The sequence below is a fragment of the Taudactylus pleione genome, unplaced genomic scaffold (genome assembly GCF_031769625.1).
Source record: "Taudactylus pleione unplaced genomic scaffold, aTauple2 ptg000239l, whole genome shotgun sequence".
NCBI lineage: Eukaryota > Metazoa > Chordata > Amphibia > Anura > Myobatrachidae > Taudactylus > Taudactylus pleione.
In genome coordinates, this window is record NW_028284641.1 from 702,633 (window position 1) to 721,776 (window position 19,144).

General features: G+C 46.4%; 1 protein-coding gene across 1 annotated transcript in view; it reads right to left on the minus strand.

The window, feature by feature from the left end:
- Nucleotides 1-4,196: 4,196 nt before the first annotated feature.
- LOC148516800 (uncharacterized) overlaps nucleotides 4,197-19,144 on the minus strand; it is a 58,709-nt gene continuing 43,761 nt past the window's right edge. Inside the window, exons 3-7 of the mRNA XM_088479538.1 lie at nucleotides 16,608-16,718; nucleotides 16,067-16,088; nucleotides 12,747-12,781; nucleotides 7,256-7,302; nucleotides 4,197-6,060 (exon numbers count right to left, since the gene is read on the minus strand). Of these exons, the coding sequence (XP_088335664.1) occupies nucleotides 5,806-6,060; nucleotides 7,256-7,302; nucleotides 12,747-12,781; nucleotides 16,067-16,088; nucleotides 16,608-16,718 (470 nt within the window). The 3' untranslated portion in view covers nucleotides 4,197-5,805. The remainder of the gene's footprint in view (nucleotides 6,061-7,255; nucleotides 7,303-12,746; nucleotides 12,782-16,066; nucleotides 16,089-16,607; nucleotides 16,719-19,144) is intronic.

Consider the following 19,144-nt stretch of genomic DNA (forward strand, 5'->3'; position numbering starts at 1 on the left):
GCCAGCATTTACAGCAATCGCCCGTCTCCCCGCGCACCATAAAGCTCCTGCGGGATATATGCTCTATTAATAGTTTTGATGTGAATCTCTTGTAGCCAGGAACAGCGCAAAAATGTAAGAGTAGCGTCATAAGTATGTAACAAGCCGTCCATGGAAGTGACAGGTGTCAGGTCTCTGCTCCATGATAGAAATGTATGTTTCCTGCCTGGTCATGCCAACTCCCCACCACATCTGTGCTGAGATACTTAGGACCTCATTCAGAGTGTCTCGCTATGGCACGCTCGCTCGCTGGGAGCGATAATCGCACATCTGCGCATGCGTATCATACGCAGTGCGCAAGTCATTCATTGCGATCTGATTTTGCTAGCTCGAAAGCCAATTTCAGGTCGCTGCTTTGAGTGATAGATAGCGCCGTTTGTGGGTGGTAACAGGGGAAGGTGCTTGTGAACGGGGGTGTGGATGTGCGAACGCAGGTGTGTCTGACCCTCAGAATGGCGTTTAATGGTTGTGCATAATTAGCAAACTAGCATCATTGCACATGTGACTTGGTTGATTTTTAGCCTGAACTGCTCGCAGTGCTTGGGGTAGGTTAGGTCAACCCCAAGCGCTGCGAGCAGCTCCGATGGCCCTCGATGTTCACGATTAATCAGACTCTTCCCGAAGATGACGTGTGCTGCGAGTGACAGGTGGGAAGTTTTATAGTCCAGCGTACGCTAACTGCCGTCGCTCACTAAGACACAGAGGGCGTCCTTACAGCGCAAAGAGCGATCGCTTGATTTGCATATCCGGCCCCTTTTTGCAAGCGAGAGATCGCCTCTTGCGAGAGACTCTGAATGAGGACCCTAGTCTTATAGGGGTGTAGCACGAGAAAGGATAGGAGACTGCGCAGAGGATCAGGCGAATTGGAGGACTGAGCCGGGAAGTTAAGAGACGGAGCTGAATGACTGGCCTGAAGGTACATATAGAATTGTCTGTGTGGAATATGGGCATCAGTGTGGAGGGTAGAGAAAGGGAGAATAACTCCACCGGGGTCGAAAATGTCCTTAATTAAGGCAATACCCTTCTGTTATTTACCGCGATGGTTAAAATTGGACATTTAAAGGGCAGCGGTGATTTTTTAAATCTGTTTTATCACTTTTCTGCTGTCTAAACATCACTTATATTTTCACCTCACTTTCCCCGCAGGGTTCATGTCATCACTACCAAGTGTTTCTTTTTTATAACTATAGCTCATTTATATCATCTATTCCTATATTTATATAGAATATTTGTCATTTAAATTAAAACTTACATTCCATTGACTTTAGAGCTCTTATGCAATCCATAAAACTGTTCAAAGAAGGACGCCAGTCTGAAAATGGGCAATAGCGGAAGGAGTGAGGTTTAGTCAACTTCCGGTGCGGAGTCTGGTACACAGATTTGGTAGGTAGCATGGGCTAGGCCATAGCACGGTCTGATAAACATTGCACAGTCTGGTACACTGTATAATCAGAAGTATAAGGGGGCAGGATGAAGAGTCCGGAATCACAGCCAGAACTGGTACACAGTACACAGAAGAAGGGACAAGTTTGTGATGTGAAGTATCAATTCAAAATGAGCATCAGCAATCACCTAGCACTGAATGCTAGGTCTGACCCAGATTTATAGTGCTAGGGGGCAGAGATCCTATAGAAGAGTGCTGGCACCTTGCACATGCAGAGTTTGACTCTCCAATGCTGGGGACTTGTGCTGGTAAGTTTTCACATGTGAGCCATGTCACTTAGCCAATTAGTAGAGTGGACTATGAGGATAGGAAAAGTGCACTGGCTCTGATTCGGCGCCTCTGTTCCTGGCTGACGGAAAGGATCCTTCTTTTTCTCAGACACACAAATTGGGGAAACTTATCCTAAGCTGGGTTCACCTGCAGCCAATGTGGCCCATGCAGAGTTGAATGCGAGTCAGTTTTATGGACTTGTGTTTTCTCACTGCGCATGCTTCTGGAGGCGTGTGCACGCATCTACTAGGTGATTGAGTCGTACGCAACTTGACAAAATTGCATGGTATGCAGAGTTGTGCGTCCGCGTAATCACACCTGTTTTCAGAGGGATCTCTTGCATCAAGCATAGGGCTGCAGTGATTGTGCACTGATTAGGATGAGGACTGAGCACAGATAGGGGCGGTACGTCTGCAGAGATGTGTACAATTCTCTATATGTGAATAAACGCATTTAGTCCTGCGCACGTAATGCAGGAACAAATCCCACCAGATATAGACACAATCTTAGATTACAATCCCTTCCCCTTACTAACTAAATAAGATATCGGCAGGAAAACACATGAACTGACCTAAGATACAAGGAGTACTTACAGCATAAAACTCTGAATATTGGAAAGTCCCAATATGGTCCCCACAATAGAAAAGCCAAGTAGTGGAACCATCCTGAAGGCCATTAGTAAATCTCTGAGAACACGTGATAAACCTCACTCAAAGGATTACATAAAATTTACTAAATTAATTGTGGATCCAAAACGTAATAATTGGTACAATAAAGGTGTATTTCTGAGCCAGGACTTTTAAGAATATTGCACTACACTAACTTGTGCTTAAATTCAACATATATTTATTCACAATATTTTATGCATTTCTCCTTGTAAGACACGTAAATAAATATTGCATGATTACTATATTATTTGGAGTCAGCACTATTGGTCAGGATCCTTTGTGTCTCTTGTATCTATCCCCCCATACCTGCAAACTCGCTGTCCCTGGCCTATCGCACTATAGTTATCAATTCCTCTCCCATCCAATGCGCTTCCTTCTCTTGTTACATTTATGCTTCTGACTCTCAATACTTCTTAGGTTTTCTTCTCTACCCAAATCACTTACAGGATTATTTATTGATCAATTTAGTCTGCTTACTGTCATGTCTTCTGCGTAATTGTACCTTTGGCGATTTTATTTCCTCACCATGACCTATGGCTAGATCTCTCCTCTCTTGCCTCCATCCCTATCCCCTTTCACTCCTCTCACCACAAACCCAATGCTCCTGCAACTCTACTAACCTCAGCCTCTCTCTCCTATGCCATACCTCCCATTCTCATATGGCCTCTGGAACCCCAGGTCAGTTTGGAATAAGCTAACCTCATTACTTCTTCATCTCTAGCTTCCTATACCTCCTATTTCATATGGACACCACCTATCCAGCTGCTCTATTGTATGGGAGGTTATCTTTTTTTCCCACACTCCCAGACATGATGCTATCATTGTAGGTCCACTTGGTCCATCAGTCATAGTTTCCCTGATCGTTCTTCCAATTTCTTGGTTACTTTTCCACCTGGCTTCCTGAATTACTCTCCTCTAACCTACTCTCCTCCATTCTGGGAGTCTTTAACTTCCCAATCAATAATCACTCCAACCCTGGACCTCTGCCCCATCTCACATCAATGTTCACTCACTTGTCCTGGTCTTTTCTAATCTCTGCAATGTTTCCCACTCAGCAGCTTTCTCCACCTTTTTGACCAACATCTACTCTCTTTCAGCATTATTCTCCCCCCCCCCACTCCACCTCCATCCCTTAAGAACATTCATACTAGGCAAAGTCATGATGCCTTTGACCTCCACCAGTTTCTACTCGTTTCTAGACTTCCTTTCAGACATCATTTTCTACCCTCATCTGCTCTCACCAAGCTGTGCCTTTCTGCTAGTCCCTCCACTGACTCCCGTTATCACTAAAAATTACATTCAAACTCCTCAACATACAAAGCTTTCACCCACACTGCTCCTACCTCCAGCCTCATTACCTCACCGCTCCACCCTACATCCCCAGACTTATTTCCTAAACAATCCTCTCTACATCTTTAGTCTCATTTGCTTATTGCTCCTCCCTACATCTCCAGCCTCATTTCCTCACCGCTCCTCCCTACATCTCCAGCCTCATTTCCTCACTGCTCCTCCCTACATCTCCAGCCTCATTTCCTCACCGCTCCTCCCCACATCTCCAGCCTCATTACCTCACCTCTCCTCCCCACATCTCCAGCCTCATTACCTCACCGCTCCGCCCCACATCTCCAGCCTCATTTCCTCACCGCTCCGCCCCACATCTCCAGCCTCATTTCCTCACCTCTCCTCCCCACATCTCCAGCCTCATTTCCTCACCTCTCCTCCCCACATCTCCAGCCTCATTACCTCACCTCTCCTCCCCACATCTTTAGCCTCATTACCTCACCGCTCCTCCCCACATCTCCAGCCTCATTACCTCACCGCTCCTCCCCACATCTCCAGCCTCATTACCTACCCGCCACGGTCCTAACCTCGGCAGAATTTATATACTGTCTGTATTAGTCGGTACCTATTGACAGCTTTATCCCTTTTGGTGCCTTATAAATAACAGATAACATAACGGTAGACTTGTAGTTTGTCCCGTCGGGCCTCTGCGCACCGTATTGTACCAGTCTGACATCATCGTGGTCAGTGAGGTCATTATCTGTTGTGTGGACATTGGGTATTATGGTCAGTTTATAGCAGGAATGAGATGATTGGTCCCTGTCCGGAGATGTACTGATTGTCGCTTCTGGTTTGGGATTGTGCCAGTTACACCTTTGGAGTTTGCGTAATGATCAGTGATTTTGTTTTATCTCGGTGGGGGTGTTGGTTCCCTTTATGTGGTTGATGGTTTCGTTTGCAGTATGTTTATATGGGGGAAGTTAGCATCTGACAGTGCATGTGAACGGGGAATGATTTCCTACAGTGTATAACCTGTCCGCACAGCTGCCTCTAACTTCCCAAGTGCTCACTTCATACTGACTCATTGGGGCTGGTGCACAGTTGAACACAAGTCAGTTTCACAGATGTATCTTGCGTGTTGTTGCACTGCGCTCGTTCTGGAGACGATTGTACGCAACTACCATTATGGCTTCTGTATCATCCAGATGTCTGTGTGGGGATCCAGTGCTGATTTGGGGCTCTCCCCTCTCTATAGGGGATCCTATATTATTATGGCTCTCCTCTCTCTATAGGGGACCCAATATTATTATGGCTTCTGTATCATCCAGATGTCTGTGTGGGGATCCAGTGCTGATTTGGGGCTCTCCCCTCTCTATAGGGGATCCTATATTATTACGGCTTCTGTATCATCCAGCTGTCTGTGTGGGGATCCAGTGCTGGTTTGGGGCTCTCCTCTCTCTATAGGGGACCCTATATTATTATGGCTCTCCTCTCTCTATAGGGGACCCTATATTATTATGGCTCTCCTCTCTCTATAGGGGACCCTATATTATTATGGCTCCTGTATCATCCAGCTGTCTGTGTGGGGATCCTGTGCTGGTTTGGGGCTCTTCTCTCTCTATAAAGGGATTTGTAGGTAATTGTAGCAGAGAAAATACACTGTGGCCTCTCAGTATAGTGACACTACCTGTATATAGTATGCCCTACCACTGGATCACCTTCTAAATCCCACTTCTAACCCCCAGTCCCATCGCTATCAATCAGTATTCATCAGTTATATCTGGATCATTATAATGTCCTGCAGATCTCCAGAGCAATTAATCCGGTGACGACCTGCAACTAGACTTTACAAAACAGGGATATTTACATAGGGATCTAGGTATTACACATTATACATGTTCTACCATGTTGTCACAGGTCCGCAGAGAGATCTGGACTTAATTCACATTTTATAATAACTGAAGTGTCTTTATATTTGGATATTATATATATCTTGGTGTTGATGCTGGTTTGCATGCAGTATATGTTCACTTATGATATAGGGGATCCTGTATAATAGTCCTGCGACCCCCGACTCTTATACTGCAGGCTGGCTGATCTCCTTTATGGTATCATACTGTACACATCCCCCCCCAGGATCAGCTGAGGTTGTGATGTCTGAGGGTCTTCTCTATGTTCTACGTACGTGTAATGGTGGCTTGTCATAGTATATTGGGGGGTGTCCATAGCGTAATGCTGGTTCTCCATAGTGTACTGGGGGGTGTCCACTGCGTAATGCTGGTTCTCCATAGTGTACTGGGGGGTGTCCACTGCGTAATGCTGGTTCTCCATAGTGTATGGGTTGTCCTCTGTGCTCTGCTAAAACATTTATTAAAGTATCAGTAATGCAGAGAACCACAGGTGATCCTCACGTCACACATTAATACACAGACGCTATGACAACGTGATCAGGTGGGAGGTCTGTCTGGCAGACGCTGTGTCGTACGCTCAGTCAATGTAACAGCAAAGTGAATGCGGAACGCTTTCCTCGGACACATGACAGGGATTACAGTTCCGGTGTCCAAATGGAACATGCAGAATTTTGAACCGCATTTCCCATTAATTTTAAGGTTACGCTGTTTGCACCAATCTACGATTTAGGACACACCGGGCCTGATTTACGCAGTTCAGTGAATATTTGCTACTGTGCATGCGCAAAATGTCCTGGAATCCCCTAAGGCGCATTTGTGTCACCCTGAGGTACGCAGAGATCACTCCCCTTTCAGCCTGGCGGTGGACAGCCATGTGTGTTCCTGGGCGGCGGCTTATGGGCGTGTTATGGGAGTGTCAGGAGTGTGTCAGTGAATTCGGCTGTGTACTGAATCGTAGAGCTACAGCGTCCTTGTTTGGAGGAAGTTCAGATGGAGACTTAGGGCTTGCACTGTCCGGCGCTCGCAATTACATGAGGGGAAGGCTGTGACTAGCGTTTACATAATATCGTGAATCAGGAATAAACCGCAGACGCGTGAGCTTTAGCGCCACCTCTGAATCACGCCCACAATCCCCTGACAAAAATTTGCAGCTGTCTCATACAAAACCAGTTTAAAATAGACGCATCCAAACTTGTATGAATAGTAAGTAACCTGCGCACGTGTATCAGGTGACGATACGCGGCCAACGCACCTTGTCACCTATATCAGGATAAATTCACAAATTCATCTGCAATTCCATATAAATATAAACAACCGCGGGTGGGTGGGTCGGTCTGTGGGTCTCTCTCTCTCTCCACATCGCCGCCGGGTAGTACGAGTGTATTACCCAGCGCCGGCGGTGATGTGTGTGTGTAACAGTGCAGTCCAGACCGCACTCACTGTGGTCTGCACTACACTGGCTGACTAGGGCGGGCCTGTACCATCGCTGCCAGTCCCACGGCGCCCAGGCCCTGGATATGCCACAGCATTGTACAGTGTCTATCTATATATAATATATATAATATATAAAATAAACCCTGGTTTTACATTGTACAGTCTTAGTGAGTTATGACACAGTTACTACGCATTATACACGCTGTTACCTGGGGCGTTGCCAGTCTTTGGACTCCATTGCGTCTTCTGTCTGTAGCTGACAATGCAAGAAAGTGGGAAATTGGGGTCACAAGTAGAATTGCTGCAGCATTTTATAGCAATTGGGTCAATGTGATAATAGAGAAAAGTTGAGAAATATATGAGATACCCCGGGTCTGGGAGACTCGTCAGGAGGGGGAAGGGGGATATTCAATTTAAAAAGCTTACATTTGGCTCAGCAGGGCCCCCAGTGCTTACATTTGGCTCAGCAGGGGCCCCAGTGCTTACATTTGGCTCAGCAGGGGCCCCAGTGCTTACATTTGGCTCAGCAGGGGCCCCAGTGCTTACGTTTGGCTCAGCAGGGGCCCCCAGTGCTTACGTTTGGCTCAGCAGGGGCCCCAGTGCTTACGTTTGGCTCAGTAGGGCCCCCAGTGCTTACATTTGACTCAGCAAGGCCCGTCAGCATCAAAATCATTCCTCTATAAGTGGGACATTAGCAGCCATTATAATCAGCAACCCCAAGTAACACCGTTGCCAGCTCTAGGTTGCCGTGACGTCCTTTCCCCTCCACGCAGCAACACCAGTCTTCGGGTGCTCTAACTGATTGCATCACCAGATCAGGCCTCCACTATCCCTCACAATCCTACTGCAATAACAGACTCTCTCACGGGAAACAGTCGGGAAGCCGATGGACGGAATCCCGACCACCGGCTTCCCGACTGTATAATCCTGGCAAGGGTTAAATGACAGGCGTTGAAATCCCGACGCCTGTCATTTTCCCTATGCCGGGAGCCCGACACCTGGTTTACCGATCGAAGGTAAGCTGGGCGATGGGCGTGGACAGCCGCGCCGGGGGGAGGGTTAGGTTTAGGGTTCCCGGGGGGGACGTAGGGTTAGGCACCCCCCCAGGAGGTTAGGTTTAGGTGGCAGGGAAAGGGGGTTAGGGTTAGGCACCCCCCCAGGGGACTTAGGTTTAGGCGGCGGGGAAGGGGGGGGTTAGGGTTAGGCACTTAGAGGGGGGGTTAGGCATTTAGGGGGGAGGTTACGGTTAGGCACCCCTAAGGGAGGGTTAGGGAGTAGAATAGGTTAGTGAATACTTACCTGGGGACGATCAGGATTTTCATCCTTGTTGGGCTGCCGCTGTTGGGATTTGAACGGCCGGCGGTAAATCATACTGAATCCTCTCTCACACATGTTGTGAGCTGCATACCAAGCACTTCACATTCTTCCCACTTTAAATGTTCCTCTGCTCCACATAATCACTTCTTACAAGTTACTCTCCTCCTACTCCTTACATGTTAATCTCCTCCACCTAAACCATCTTTACATGTTCCTCTCCTCCATCTCCTTCACCTAATCCTTTCTTACATGTTCCTCTCTTACATCTCCAACTAATCCCTCCTTACATGTTCCTCTCCTCCATCTCCATCACCTAATCCTTTTTTTACATGTTCCTCTCTTACATCTCCTCCAACTAATCCCTCCTTACATATTCCTCACCTCCACCTAAACCATCTTTACATGTTCCTCTCCTCCATCTCCTTCACCTAATCCTTCCTTACATGTTCCTCTCTTACATCTCCTCCAACTAATCCCTTCTTACATGTTCCTCTCCTCCATCTCCTTCACCTAATCCTTCCTTACATGTTCCTCTCTTACATCTCCTCTAACTAATCCCTTCTTACATGTTCCTCTCCTCCATCTCCTTCACCTAATCCTTCCTTACATGTTCCTCTCCTCCATCTCCTAATCCTTCCTTACATGTTCCTCTTACATCTCCTCCAACTAATCCCTCCTTACATATTCCTCACCTCCACCTAAACCATCTTTACATGTTCCTCTCCTCCATCTCCATCACCTAATCCCTCCTTACATGTTCCTCTCCTCCACCTCCATCACCTAATCCTTCCTTACATGTTCCTCTCCTCCATCTCCTAATCCTTCCTTACATGTTCCTCTTACATCTCCTCCAACTAATCCCTCCTTACATATTCCTCACCTCCACCTAAACCATCTTTACATGTTCCTCTCCTCCATCACCTAATCCCTCCTTACATGTTCCTCTCCTCCACCTCCATCACCTAATCCTTCCTTACATGTTCCTCTCCTCCATCTCCATCACCTAATCCTTCCTTAAAGGTGGCACTCTTCCACCTAGTCCCTTCAAACCGTTGCTCTCCTCTACCCCTTTCACATAATTCCTATTTGCATGTTCCCCTCCTTCACCTAGTCCCTTTTCATTCTTATATCTCTCCTCCACCTAATCCCTCTTGCCGTGTTCCTCTGCTGTACCCCCCTCTCCTCATCCCTCCTTACGTGTTCCTCTCCACTACCCCCTTCTCCTCATCCCTCCTTACGTGTTCCTCTCCTCTACCCCCTTCTCCTCATCCCTCCTTACATGTTCCTTTTCTCTACCCCCTTCTCCTCATCCCTCCTTACATGTTCCTTTTCTCTACCCCCTTCTCCTCCTCCTCCCTCATTACATGTTCCTTTTCTCTACACCCTTCTCCTCCTCCCTACTTACATGTTCCTCTCCTCTACACCCTTCCTCTAATCCCTCCTTACATGTTCCTCTCCTCTACCCCCTTCTCCTCCTCCCTCCTTCCATGTTCCTCTCCATCTTTTTCTTACCCATGTCTCAGCCTCTCACTACTCTTCCAACATCTTCTATTTTTTTACACAATCAGCCCCTTAATGTGGTTTATTTTGCAGTATGTGTGTTATCGCCGGTAATCACGGTTTCATCACATTTTTAGAATTGTAATGATCTGTACAAATAATGTTTTAGCTACATTACTTCTAGGGGAATAAGGATTAATAATCGCAGCAGGATCCATTTCACTTTGGATATTTTAATTTATGATGAAAATATCCCCACTATGTACATAGAGGAACTTGCAGGGACAGCGGTTGTGGTAAGCGCTGTCTGTACGAGTTATATCCCTGGCATTTTGTAGAAGTCCTCCATGCGCACAATGTCACTTTCTGCCGCCATCCGGAGGCTGCGTGTGAGAGACGGGAAAATCCTCCTGCGAATATGCCTCCATAGGCTTAGAGCAGTTTACACCATCTGAAGATGCAGCACTAATTACAGTAGCACTCGGTCGGCGCTTTCTGTGAAATCTCCTGCTTTGTGCTATTAGTACATAGCACGGGATATGGTCAATACTCTGACCGTGGGGATTCCGGCGGTCAGAATGCCAGCGCCAGAATCCCGACACTTGTCAGAATCCCAAAGGTAAGTAGCAGGGTTTTTGGGGTTGGTTAAAGTAGGGAGAAGGCAAAGGTTATGATACCTACCGACTGGTGTCAGTATCCTAATCCTGACGGATTGCCGGTGTCGGAATCCCTAACCCATCCACATAGCAACAATTCATAAAATGATGTAGAAACTGCAGTTTCTACCTCATTTAATTTAAAGTAAAAATCTTGATTCTAGGCCCCAGACTCTCGTACACATTTGTACTTTATAAGATTATTTTGCTCCCAGGTCATCCCTGAAAACAACCATTTATACCTAGTCCAATCACCATCAAGCAAATACAGAACTAAGTGATTGGTTTTTGATCTTTCCTTTAGAACCATATGATCAGTATATTGTGGGATTTCTAGTAAGATATTAAAATTGTAGACGGACTTTTAACCGAACCCCAAAAAGTGACAGAGGAAATTCCATCTACAGTTATTGTAACAGATGGCAGGTGCTGATATTTGCGCGGGCACATATATGATATTGTCAGGGCTGGCGCCTCCATTAGGCAGCTGCCTAGGGCACCAGACACATGAGGGCGCCACTGAGCCTGGAAAAAAGGACCCTCTTTTACACATCGCTGGTGGCTATTGCGGGACTTGCGGAAGAGTCTCGTCTTCTGGCATTGCGCGCTGTATAGGTGTATGTGATAACACATATACCTATACTTGTCCGACAGGGCACAGGTACACTAATTTTTGGTTTTGCCAAGGCCCCTGGATGCTACGGAGACCAGTGCAAGGACATAGGTGAGTATAGGATCTTTTTGCAGGAAACCCATTGGATTACTACTTGGAGGAGTGGATAGAACATCTGGCAGCAGGTAAATGTGTGTGGTAGGTAGGTGTATGTCATAAAATTGTAATTACTACTGTGTGTGTTGTGTTATTTTTATAGCGGGGTACGGTTTTCCGACCACCTGCTGGAACCTGTAGTTCCACGGTAAAAAACAATAGTTTCTATATATTTTCACTATTATTACCCCCATACCCACAGCCCAGGGGTGCAGGGAAGAGCCCAGGGCTTCAGCCTATGCCTGGGATGTTCAGGAGAGGGGGGCCCCCTTTTATTGGGGGTATCCCCACCTCCCCTGAGATCCCCAGCTTGGGGGTGATAATGCTTTGGCTGGGGTAACCCCGTGAAAGGGTCCCCTGGCTTGTGGCATTACACCCTGGCCAGATTTTAGTCATGTGCTGGTTTTAATAATAGGAGGACCCCTACGCATTTTTTCCCCCTATTTTTAAAACCAGGACAGGCTCAGCAGCCCAGTGCTGGTTCCTAAAATACGGGGGAACCCTACTCATTTGTCCCCCCGTATTTTTAGGAACCAGGACTGGCTATGCTTTTTTTTTTGACCCTATGTCAATTTTTTTTTTTAAATTAACCCTTTAGATAAGGTTTACATGCAGAAACATACACAAATCACACTGATCTCTGTATGTTTCTGCCAAGCTCGCAGCTCAGGAGGTGGTCTATTTAAAACTTCAATTGAGCTGCAAGTTTGCTACAGTTACACCCGAGATTGTAATCTCGAATCTTAGTAAATTCCTGAGTTGTATCTTTTTCATGTAAAGTACTTCCGAGTTTGGCCGATTGGTGAATTTATTCGAGTTTGCAATCTCACCCGAGTTTTTCAGTGAAGAGAGAAAAATCTCACCTGAGGTTGCCTTTAGTAAATTTGCGAGTTGAAAAAAAAATCCCTAAACTCACCTGAGATTGCAATAAAGTAAATTTACCCCCAGTGAGTGTACGTTACAAAGGTTTTGTTATTTTCCTGCATGAGAGGGAGAGTTACATCTGCCGTAGTTCGTTTTTCTAATACACACTAAAAGCAAATTAACATTTTGCTACGAAAACAAAAAGTGCATCTGATGTCTGCCCAACAAACCTGACGCATAAACTGCATTTTGTGATTTGTGTAACCTTGCATGTACACACAATTGTGGTGTTTAGTGACGGCATTTCACATCTCCGAATTTGGACACACAGGGGTCCATTTATCAATGAGTTTTATCATACGCAACAAACATCGTGTATGATAACTGGTGCTCCAGCCAATCAGCTCCCAACTGTCATTTTTCAAACAGATGAGCGTTAGGAGCTGATTGGCTGGAGCACCGTTTATCATACGCAACAAGTTTTTTTTATCACTCATTGCGTGTGATAAAACTCATTGATAAATGGGCCCCATATTCTTTCAAACTAAGCATCAGCCCCAAAAGGTTGAGGATACCCAGGTAATGTTATGTTACCTTGTGTCAGGAAATCGGTGTAGATGATCGGACCCCTACAGCCGGCGATAAAGAGAGATCAGAGATTAATGCATTAGCCACTCAGAAAAGGATCAGAATATATAACATGTAACCTGGCTCTGACCGAGGGAACCTTCATCATTACTCCTAATACAGAGGGAGGATGTCTGAGCATAAATCATTATGTTCTCTAGTATAGTAATCTGTCTATAATATAAAATGGTTCTAGTAGTATCACTGACTATAGGTTTAGTGGGGTGTTGGCGAGGACTGTGCAGTCTCTGTGCCCAGCGTCCGGCCTCTGGTGGGCAGAGGGTAATTGGGGCTCCTCCTATACTGCTGTATAGAGGACCTCTTTATAAGGACATGCAGTCAGTACCTGGTATAAGGTACATCCCCTGTGTATGGACCCTGCAAAGCCCCAGTGACTGTCCCTGGCTGCCTTTCTCTGTTGCAACAATGCAAAACTCTCTCTGCACCTGGGACTCTATTCAGCAATGACATTATTATTCGTAATAATATGTAAACGAGCGTTTCCATATTGTGTTTGGTATTTCCACTATTCAGCAAACGGTTAACGGTAAAAGTAACACAATTATCTTCTCCGTTGATGGCCATCGCACAGAGTATCGCACTGTGTTTACAGTAAGCCATCGCTCTCTACGGCCCTTTAACGTTCTTTGCTATTCAGTCAGCATAAAAACGTTAAAATACTCCATAAAAGTTTACTTTATCTCAGAATGGCGATATATGAAGCAAATCCTTAACTTTCACAAAAACTGCAGAGACAGAAATACATTTTCCCATCAGTCCCTGCAGGATCATTAAACTCTGCCCAGTGTCCTCCGCTGCAGTGTGACCAGCGGCCAATGTATGTCCAGATCCAGCCTCCCAAAAGTGTCCGAACTGATCTAAACTGAACGTGTACATAGGCGATATATTAGTCTATATAGACACTTATTGTTATGTGGTTTATATATATATATTATATATATATATATATATATATATATATATATATACACATATACATATACATACACGCACACACACACATACACCCCCCCCAAAAGTCATGGGATAGATGCCTAGTATCTTGTAGGACTACCTCAAGCCTCGCGAAGTGCAGCAATTCGTTGTAGCATCGATTCCACAAGTGGACGGGAGACCTCTGGAGATATGGTGACCCCATACCGTCTGCATAGCTTCCCACAGCTCCCTGATATTTGTAGGTGCAGGATCTTGGGTGCGAATGGAATGGGTGTCAAAGGGAAGAAAACTCCACGTGTCCTAATAAATAAGGCAGGGGTACGGTATATCCTGCTGATTTAAATCAGTGCTGGCAGCACAGCTGGACATGTTGACAAAGGAGATGGAGATCTCCGATACGCGTGGATGTTATAGTGAGGGACTGCCGGGCCGGTGAGTGCGGGGCGGCCGCGAGGATTATACTTACCTCATTTATTGGGAGTGGAGTTTTCTTGCTACTCTCACCCACCGGGCACCAGGCTTTCTTTTCAATTTTAAGCTTATGCCTTGTTATTTTATTCTTTTTATGTATTTTATATTAGGCTCATGTTTGGAGCCAATTTAAAACTATATTTTCCGAATGCTACATGATTAGGATCCTTTTTATATTTTTTCTACATGCCGATGTATTGTGTGAGTGAGAGAACAGAAGAGTTGAACACAGCTTGTCCTCTGATGGGAGACTGATTTCCTGAATAGAAACCTTTATGTGATTTGCTGGCAGAATATACATGTAAGTGTGTTTCCATTTGAGGATAAAAGTGAAAGAAGTTATTTTTCCTGACACATAGTGAAGGATTTGTGTGGAGGAGGAAGAAAGGAAACCTTTATGTACACATAGGGCGACACGTAAATGTGAGTTGTTTATTTGTGATGGACTATAACATAAGTATAATCGCATAAAAGAAACCTTTATGTACACATAGGGGGTGGTCGCATATGTAAGTTTTATTTTGAGTGGCCCGGGCCCCTCCTGAACAGAACCAAATACAGTCCATATAGACATCATAAGTACTGAAGGAGTGTCCCCTTGAGGAGTGGCAAGAAACACCCATTTTTCTGTTTCTAGGATCTGAGGCGCTTCGGTCCTCTATGGAATCAGTATGATTTACCGCGTTCAAATCCCGGCAGCGGCAGCCCGACACGTGGAAATCCCGAATGTCGGAAGGTAAGTATAAACTAACCTATTCTACCCCCTAACCCTCCCTTATGGGTGCCTAACCCTAACCCCCCCTTCTCCTAACCTCCCGAGGGGGGTGCCTAACCCTAAGTCCCCCCAGGGAACCCTAAATCTAACCCTCCCCGCGGCGTAGGTCTTCCGGCGTTGGTAAAATGACAGGCGTCGAGATTTTGATGCCTGTCATGTAACCCTCGCCGGGATTCAGCAGTCGGGAAGCCGGCAGTCGGCGGCTTCCCGTCCCCTATATTGTGGTTTTATATTTTTCAGTGTATGTACAGTATGTACACATATAAATATACAGTTGCACCCTGATGAAAAGACCCTATAGGTCTGGAAACGTCGGCCTGATTTGTACACTTTGATTTATTTAATACAATAACTTATTATGAAGTCTGTGGAGCGCTGCCTCTTCTTTGCTCTGGCATTACAGCATGTGAGTGCCTAACTAATATAAATGTACATGGAATAACATAAAGTCTATGGGCCTTATTTAGCAGTGCACTGCTGAACGCAAATTCCCGATTGTCAGGAATCTGCGCAGGCGCTGGACCTGGAGGCGTGTCGCCGGCATTTGGGGAGGAGAGAAGAGGCCAAGATCCCCGGTGGCTGATGGAGATTTCCTGGTCTCTTCCTCTGCTTGTCTGCAGCTTTGCAATTCCGTCCACTGCTAAGTCACCCTCTATGTACATGTTCAGTGTGACTAAAGCTAGACACTGCACGTACTGACCACACTGCACGCACTGGCCGCTGGCACACTGCAGGGCAGGAGACTATTGGCACTGATGGGAAGTACATGACTGACCAGGAGTCGGAGCATGTGCAGGACAAGAAATGGAAGGTTTGGTTTTGGACTTCTGAAAACAATGCTGCGGGGAACGTCGCAGGGACAGGGACAGGGTGTTAACACGACCGTTGTTCCTACGAATTTATTGCTGAATAGCGGGATAAAAACTGATCAAATAAAAATTACTGTGTTGATGTTGCCCAAAAATATTGTGATAACATTGACACTAATGCAGGATAGAGATTTGGTCCGATCATTTCCTCATCACTATATCCCATTATACAAAGCACATTAATGCCGTTATATACACAGCTCTGTCACACTTACGTGTCTCTGCTGGACCTCGCCTCTGTGGGGAAGGGAAATGAGAAGATATTAGAGATTATGTGCACAGGTTGTGTCCCCTCCACACAGTCACAGACGTCAGACACGTGTCCCCTCCACACAGTCACAGACGTCAGACACGTGTCCCCTCCACACAGTCACAGACGTCAGACACGTGTCCTCTCCACACAGTCACAGACGTCAGACACGTGTCCTCTCCACACAGTCACAGACGTCAGACACGTGTCCTCTCCACACAGTCACAGACGTCAGACACGTGTCCCCTCCACACAGAGACGTCAGACACGTGTCCCCTCCACACAGTCAGAGACATCAGACACGTGTCCCCTCCACACAGTCACATACATCAGACACGTGTCCCCTCCACACAGTCACAGACATCAGACACGTGTCCCCTCCACACAGTCATAGACGTCAAGACACGTGTCCCCTCCACACAGTCATAGACGTCAGACACGTGTCCCCTCCACACAGTCATAGACACTCTGGTTCGCTCTCTCCCTCCCCCCCATGGGACACTGACCTTGCCCGGAGTGACAGCAGTGCCAGACCAATGACAGAGCTACAATGATGACTCCTCCTGTAATACTGATTGGGATAATCCAATGGAGATGATTATGTGATGAATGGACAGCTGGGGAGGAGACAGAGGTAAATGACAACACAGTGATCTGATGGCAGACACGCAGGTGATTCTCTGGGGTGGGTATCAAATCCCGACGCTGGAAGCCCGAAGATGCAAAATCCCGACAGCGGCCATAAGTAACCTAACACTCCCCCCCCCTCCCCTAACTCTGTTACCATGCAGTACATCAATTTGTAATTATATGACCCAGAGTGGGTGCTACTGTTATGTAGCAATAATTATTTTGGGGTGAGCGTTTGGGAGTGGGGCCCCCGGGGTTGTTCTGGCTGGACCTTTCTCATGGCATCACCACTTAATTCACATAGAATATTTTTATCACTTTTTCTAATTGTTTGTTTATTATTTATGTCATTTTAATTCTTTCACATTTCATTAACACTTATTGATTTATCCTTACACATCTATTCCTTACACTTCACTATCACCTTTTTTCCCCTTTCATGTGATGCCCTGGGGATGGCCCTTGGCTGGAATTTTTTGGGGTGCCTTGCTTCTCGGACGTGAACCCCTTAATGTTAGGGACGCCAGTATAGAGGAGCCTTGACGTTGACCCGGCGCTTATTCATATATTTGCAAATGAATGTAACTAATACCTCTGAATCTCTATTATCATGTAGGATTTAAGTATTTTTTGTTGATATTGCTGCAGTGAGCTGGGGGGCAAATGCCTTTTTTCTGTGTTCAGTGTAAACCCCGCCCTCTACAAGCACCTGTGGTAAGTCATTAAGCTGATGTGAGCAACCACCATATTTTTTGTTTGCAAGTGCTAAAAGTGTTCACCATTAGCACCCAGGCCAGCTGGTCACCACCCCAGTCAGCAGCACAGTCCAAAATTCTAATAGGGGAGCCAGTGAGGATAGGACCAGTGAGGATATGGCCAGTGAGGATATGGCCAGTGAGGATATGGCCAGTGAGGATGGCAGTGTGGGAATAACCAGTGAGGATGGCAGTGTGGATATGGCCAGTGAAGATGGCAGTGAGGATATGACCAGTGAGGATATGGCCAGTGAGGAAATGACCAGTGTGGATGGCAGTGTGGATATAACCAGTGAGGATATGGCCAGTGAGGATATGACCAGTGAGGATGGCAGTGTGGATATAACCAGTGAGGATATGGCCAGTGAGGATGGCAGTGTGGATATGGCCAGTGAAGATGGCAGTGAGGATATGACCAGTGAGGATATGGCCAGTGTGGATATGACCAGTGAGGATGGCAGAGTGGATATAACCAGTGAGCATATGACCAGTGAGGATATAACCAGTGAGGATGGCAGTGAGGATATGACCAGTGAGGATATAACCAGTGGGGATTTAACCAGTGAGGATGGAAGTGAGGATATAACCAGTGAGGGTGGCAGTGAGGATATAACCAGAGAGGATGGCAGTGAGGATATGGTCAGTGAGGATGGCAGTGAGGATATAACCAGTAAGGATGGCAGTGAGGATAAGGTCAGTGAGGATATGGCCAGTGAGGATGGCAGTGTGGATATGACCAGTTAGGATGGCAGTGAGGATATGGTCAGTGAAGATATGGTCAGTGAGGATATGACCAGTGAGGATGGCAGTGAGGATATGGTCAGTGAGGATATGGCCAGTGAGGATGGCAGTGAGGATATGGTCAGTGAGGATGGCAGTGAGGATATAACCAGTGAGGATGTCAGTGAGGATATGGCCAGTGAGGATGGCAGTGAGGATATGACCAGTGAGGATGGCAGTGAGGATATGACCAGTGAGGATGGCAGTGAGGATATGGCCAGTGAGGATGGCAGTGAGGATATGGCCAGTGAGGATAGGGCCAGTGAGGATAGGACCAGTGAGGATAGGACCAGTGAGGATAGGGCCAGTGAGGATAGGGCCAGTGAGGATATGGCCAGTGAGGATGGCAGTGTGGATATAACCAGTGAGGATATGACCAGTGAGGATGGCACTGTGGATATAACCAGTGAGGATATGGCCAGTGTGGATATGGCCAGTGAGGATGGCAGTGTGGATATAACCAGTGAGCATATGACCAGTGAGGATGGCAGTGAGGATATGACCAGTGAGGATATAACCAGTGGGGATATAACCAGTGAGGATGGCAGTGAGCATATGACCAGTGAGGATATAACCAGTGGGGATTTAACCAGTGAGGATGGCAGTGAGGATATAACCAGTGAGGATATGACCAGTGAGGATGGAAGTGAAGATATAACCAGTGAGGGTGGCAGTGAGGATATGACCAGAGAGGATATAACCAGTGGGGATATAACCAGTGAGGATGGCAATGAGGATATGGTCAGTGAGGATGGCAGTGAGGATATAACCAGTGAGGATGGCAGTGAGGATAAGGTCAGTGAGGATATGGCCAGTGAGGATGGCAGTAAGGATATGGTCATTGAGAATGGCAGTGTGGATACAAGCAGTTAGGATGG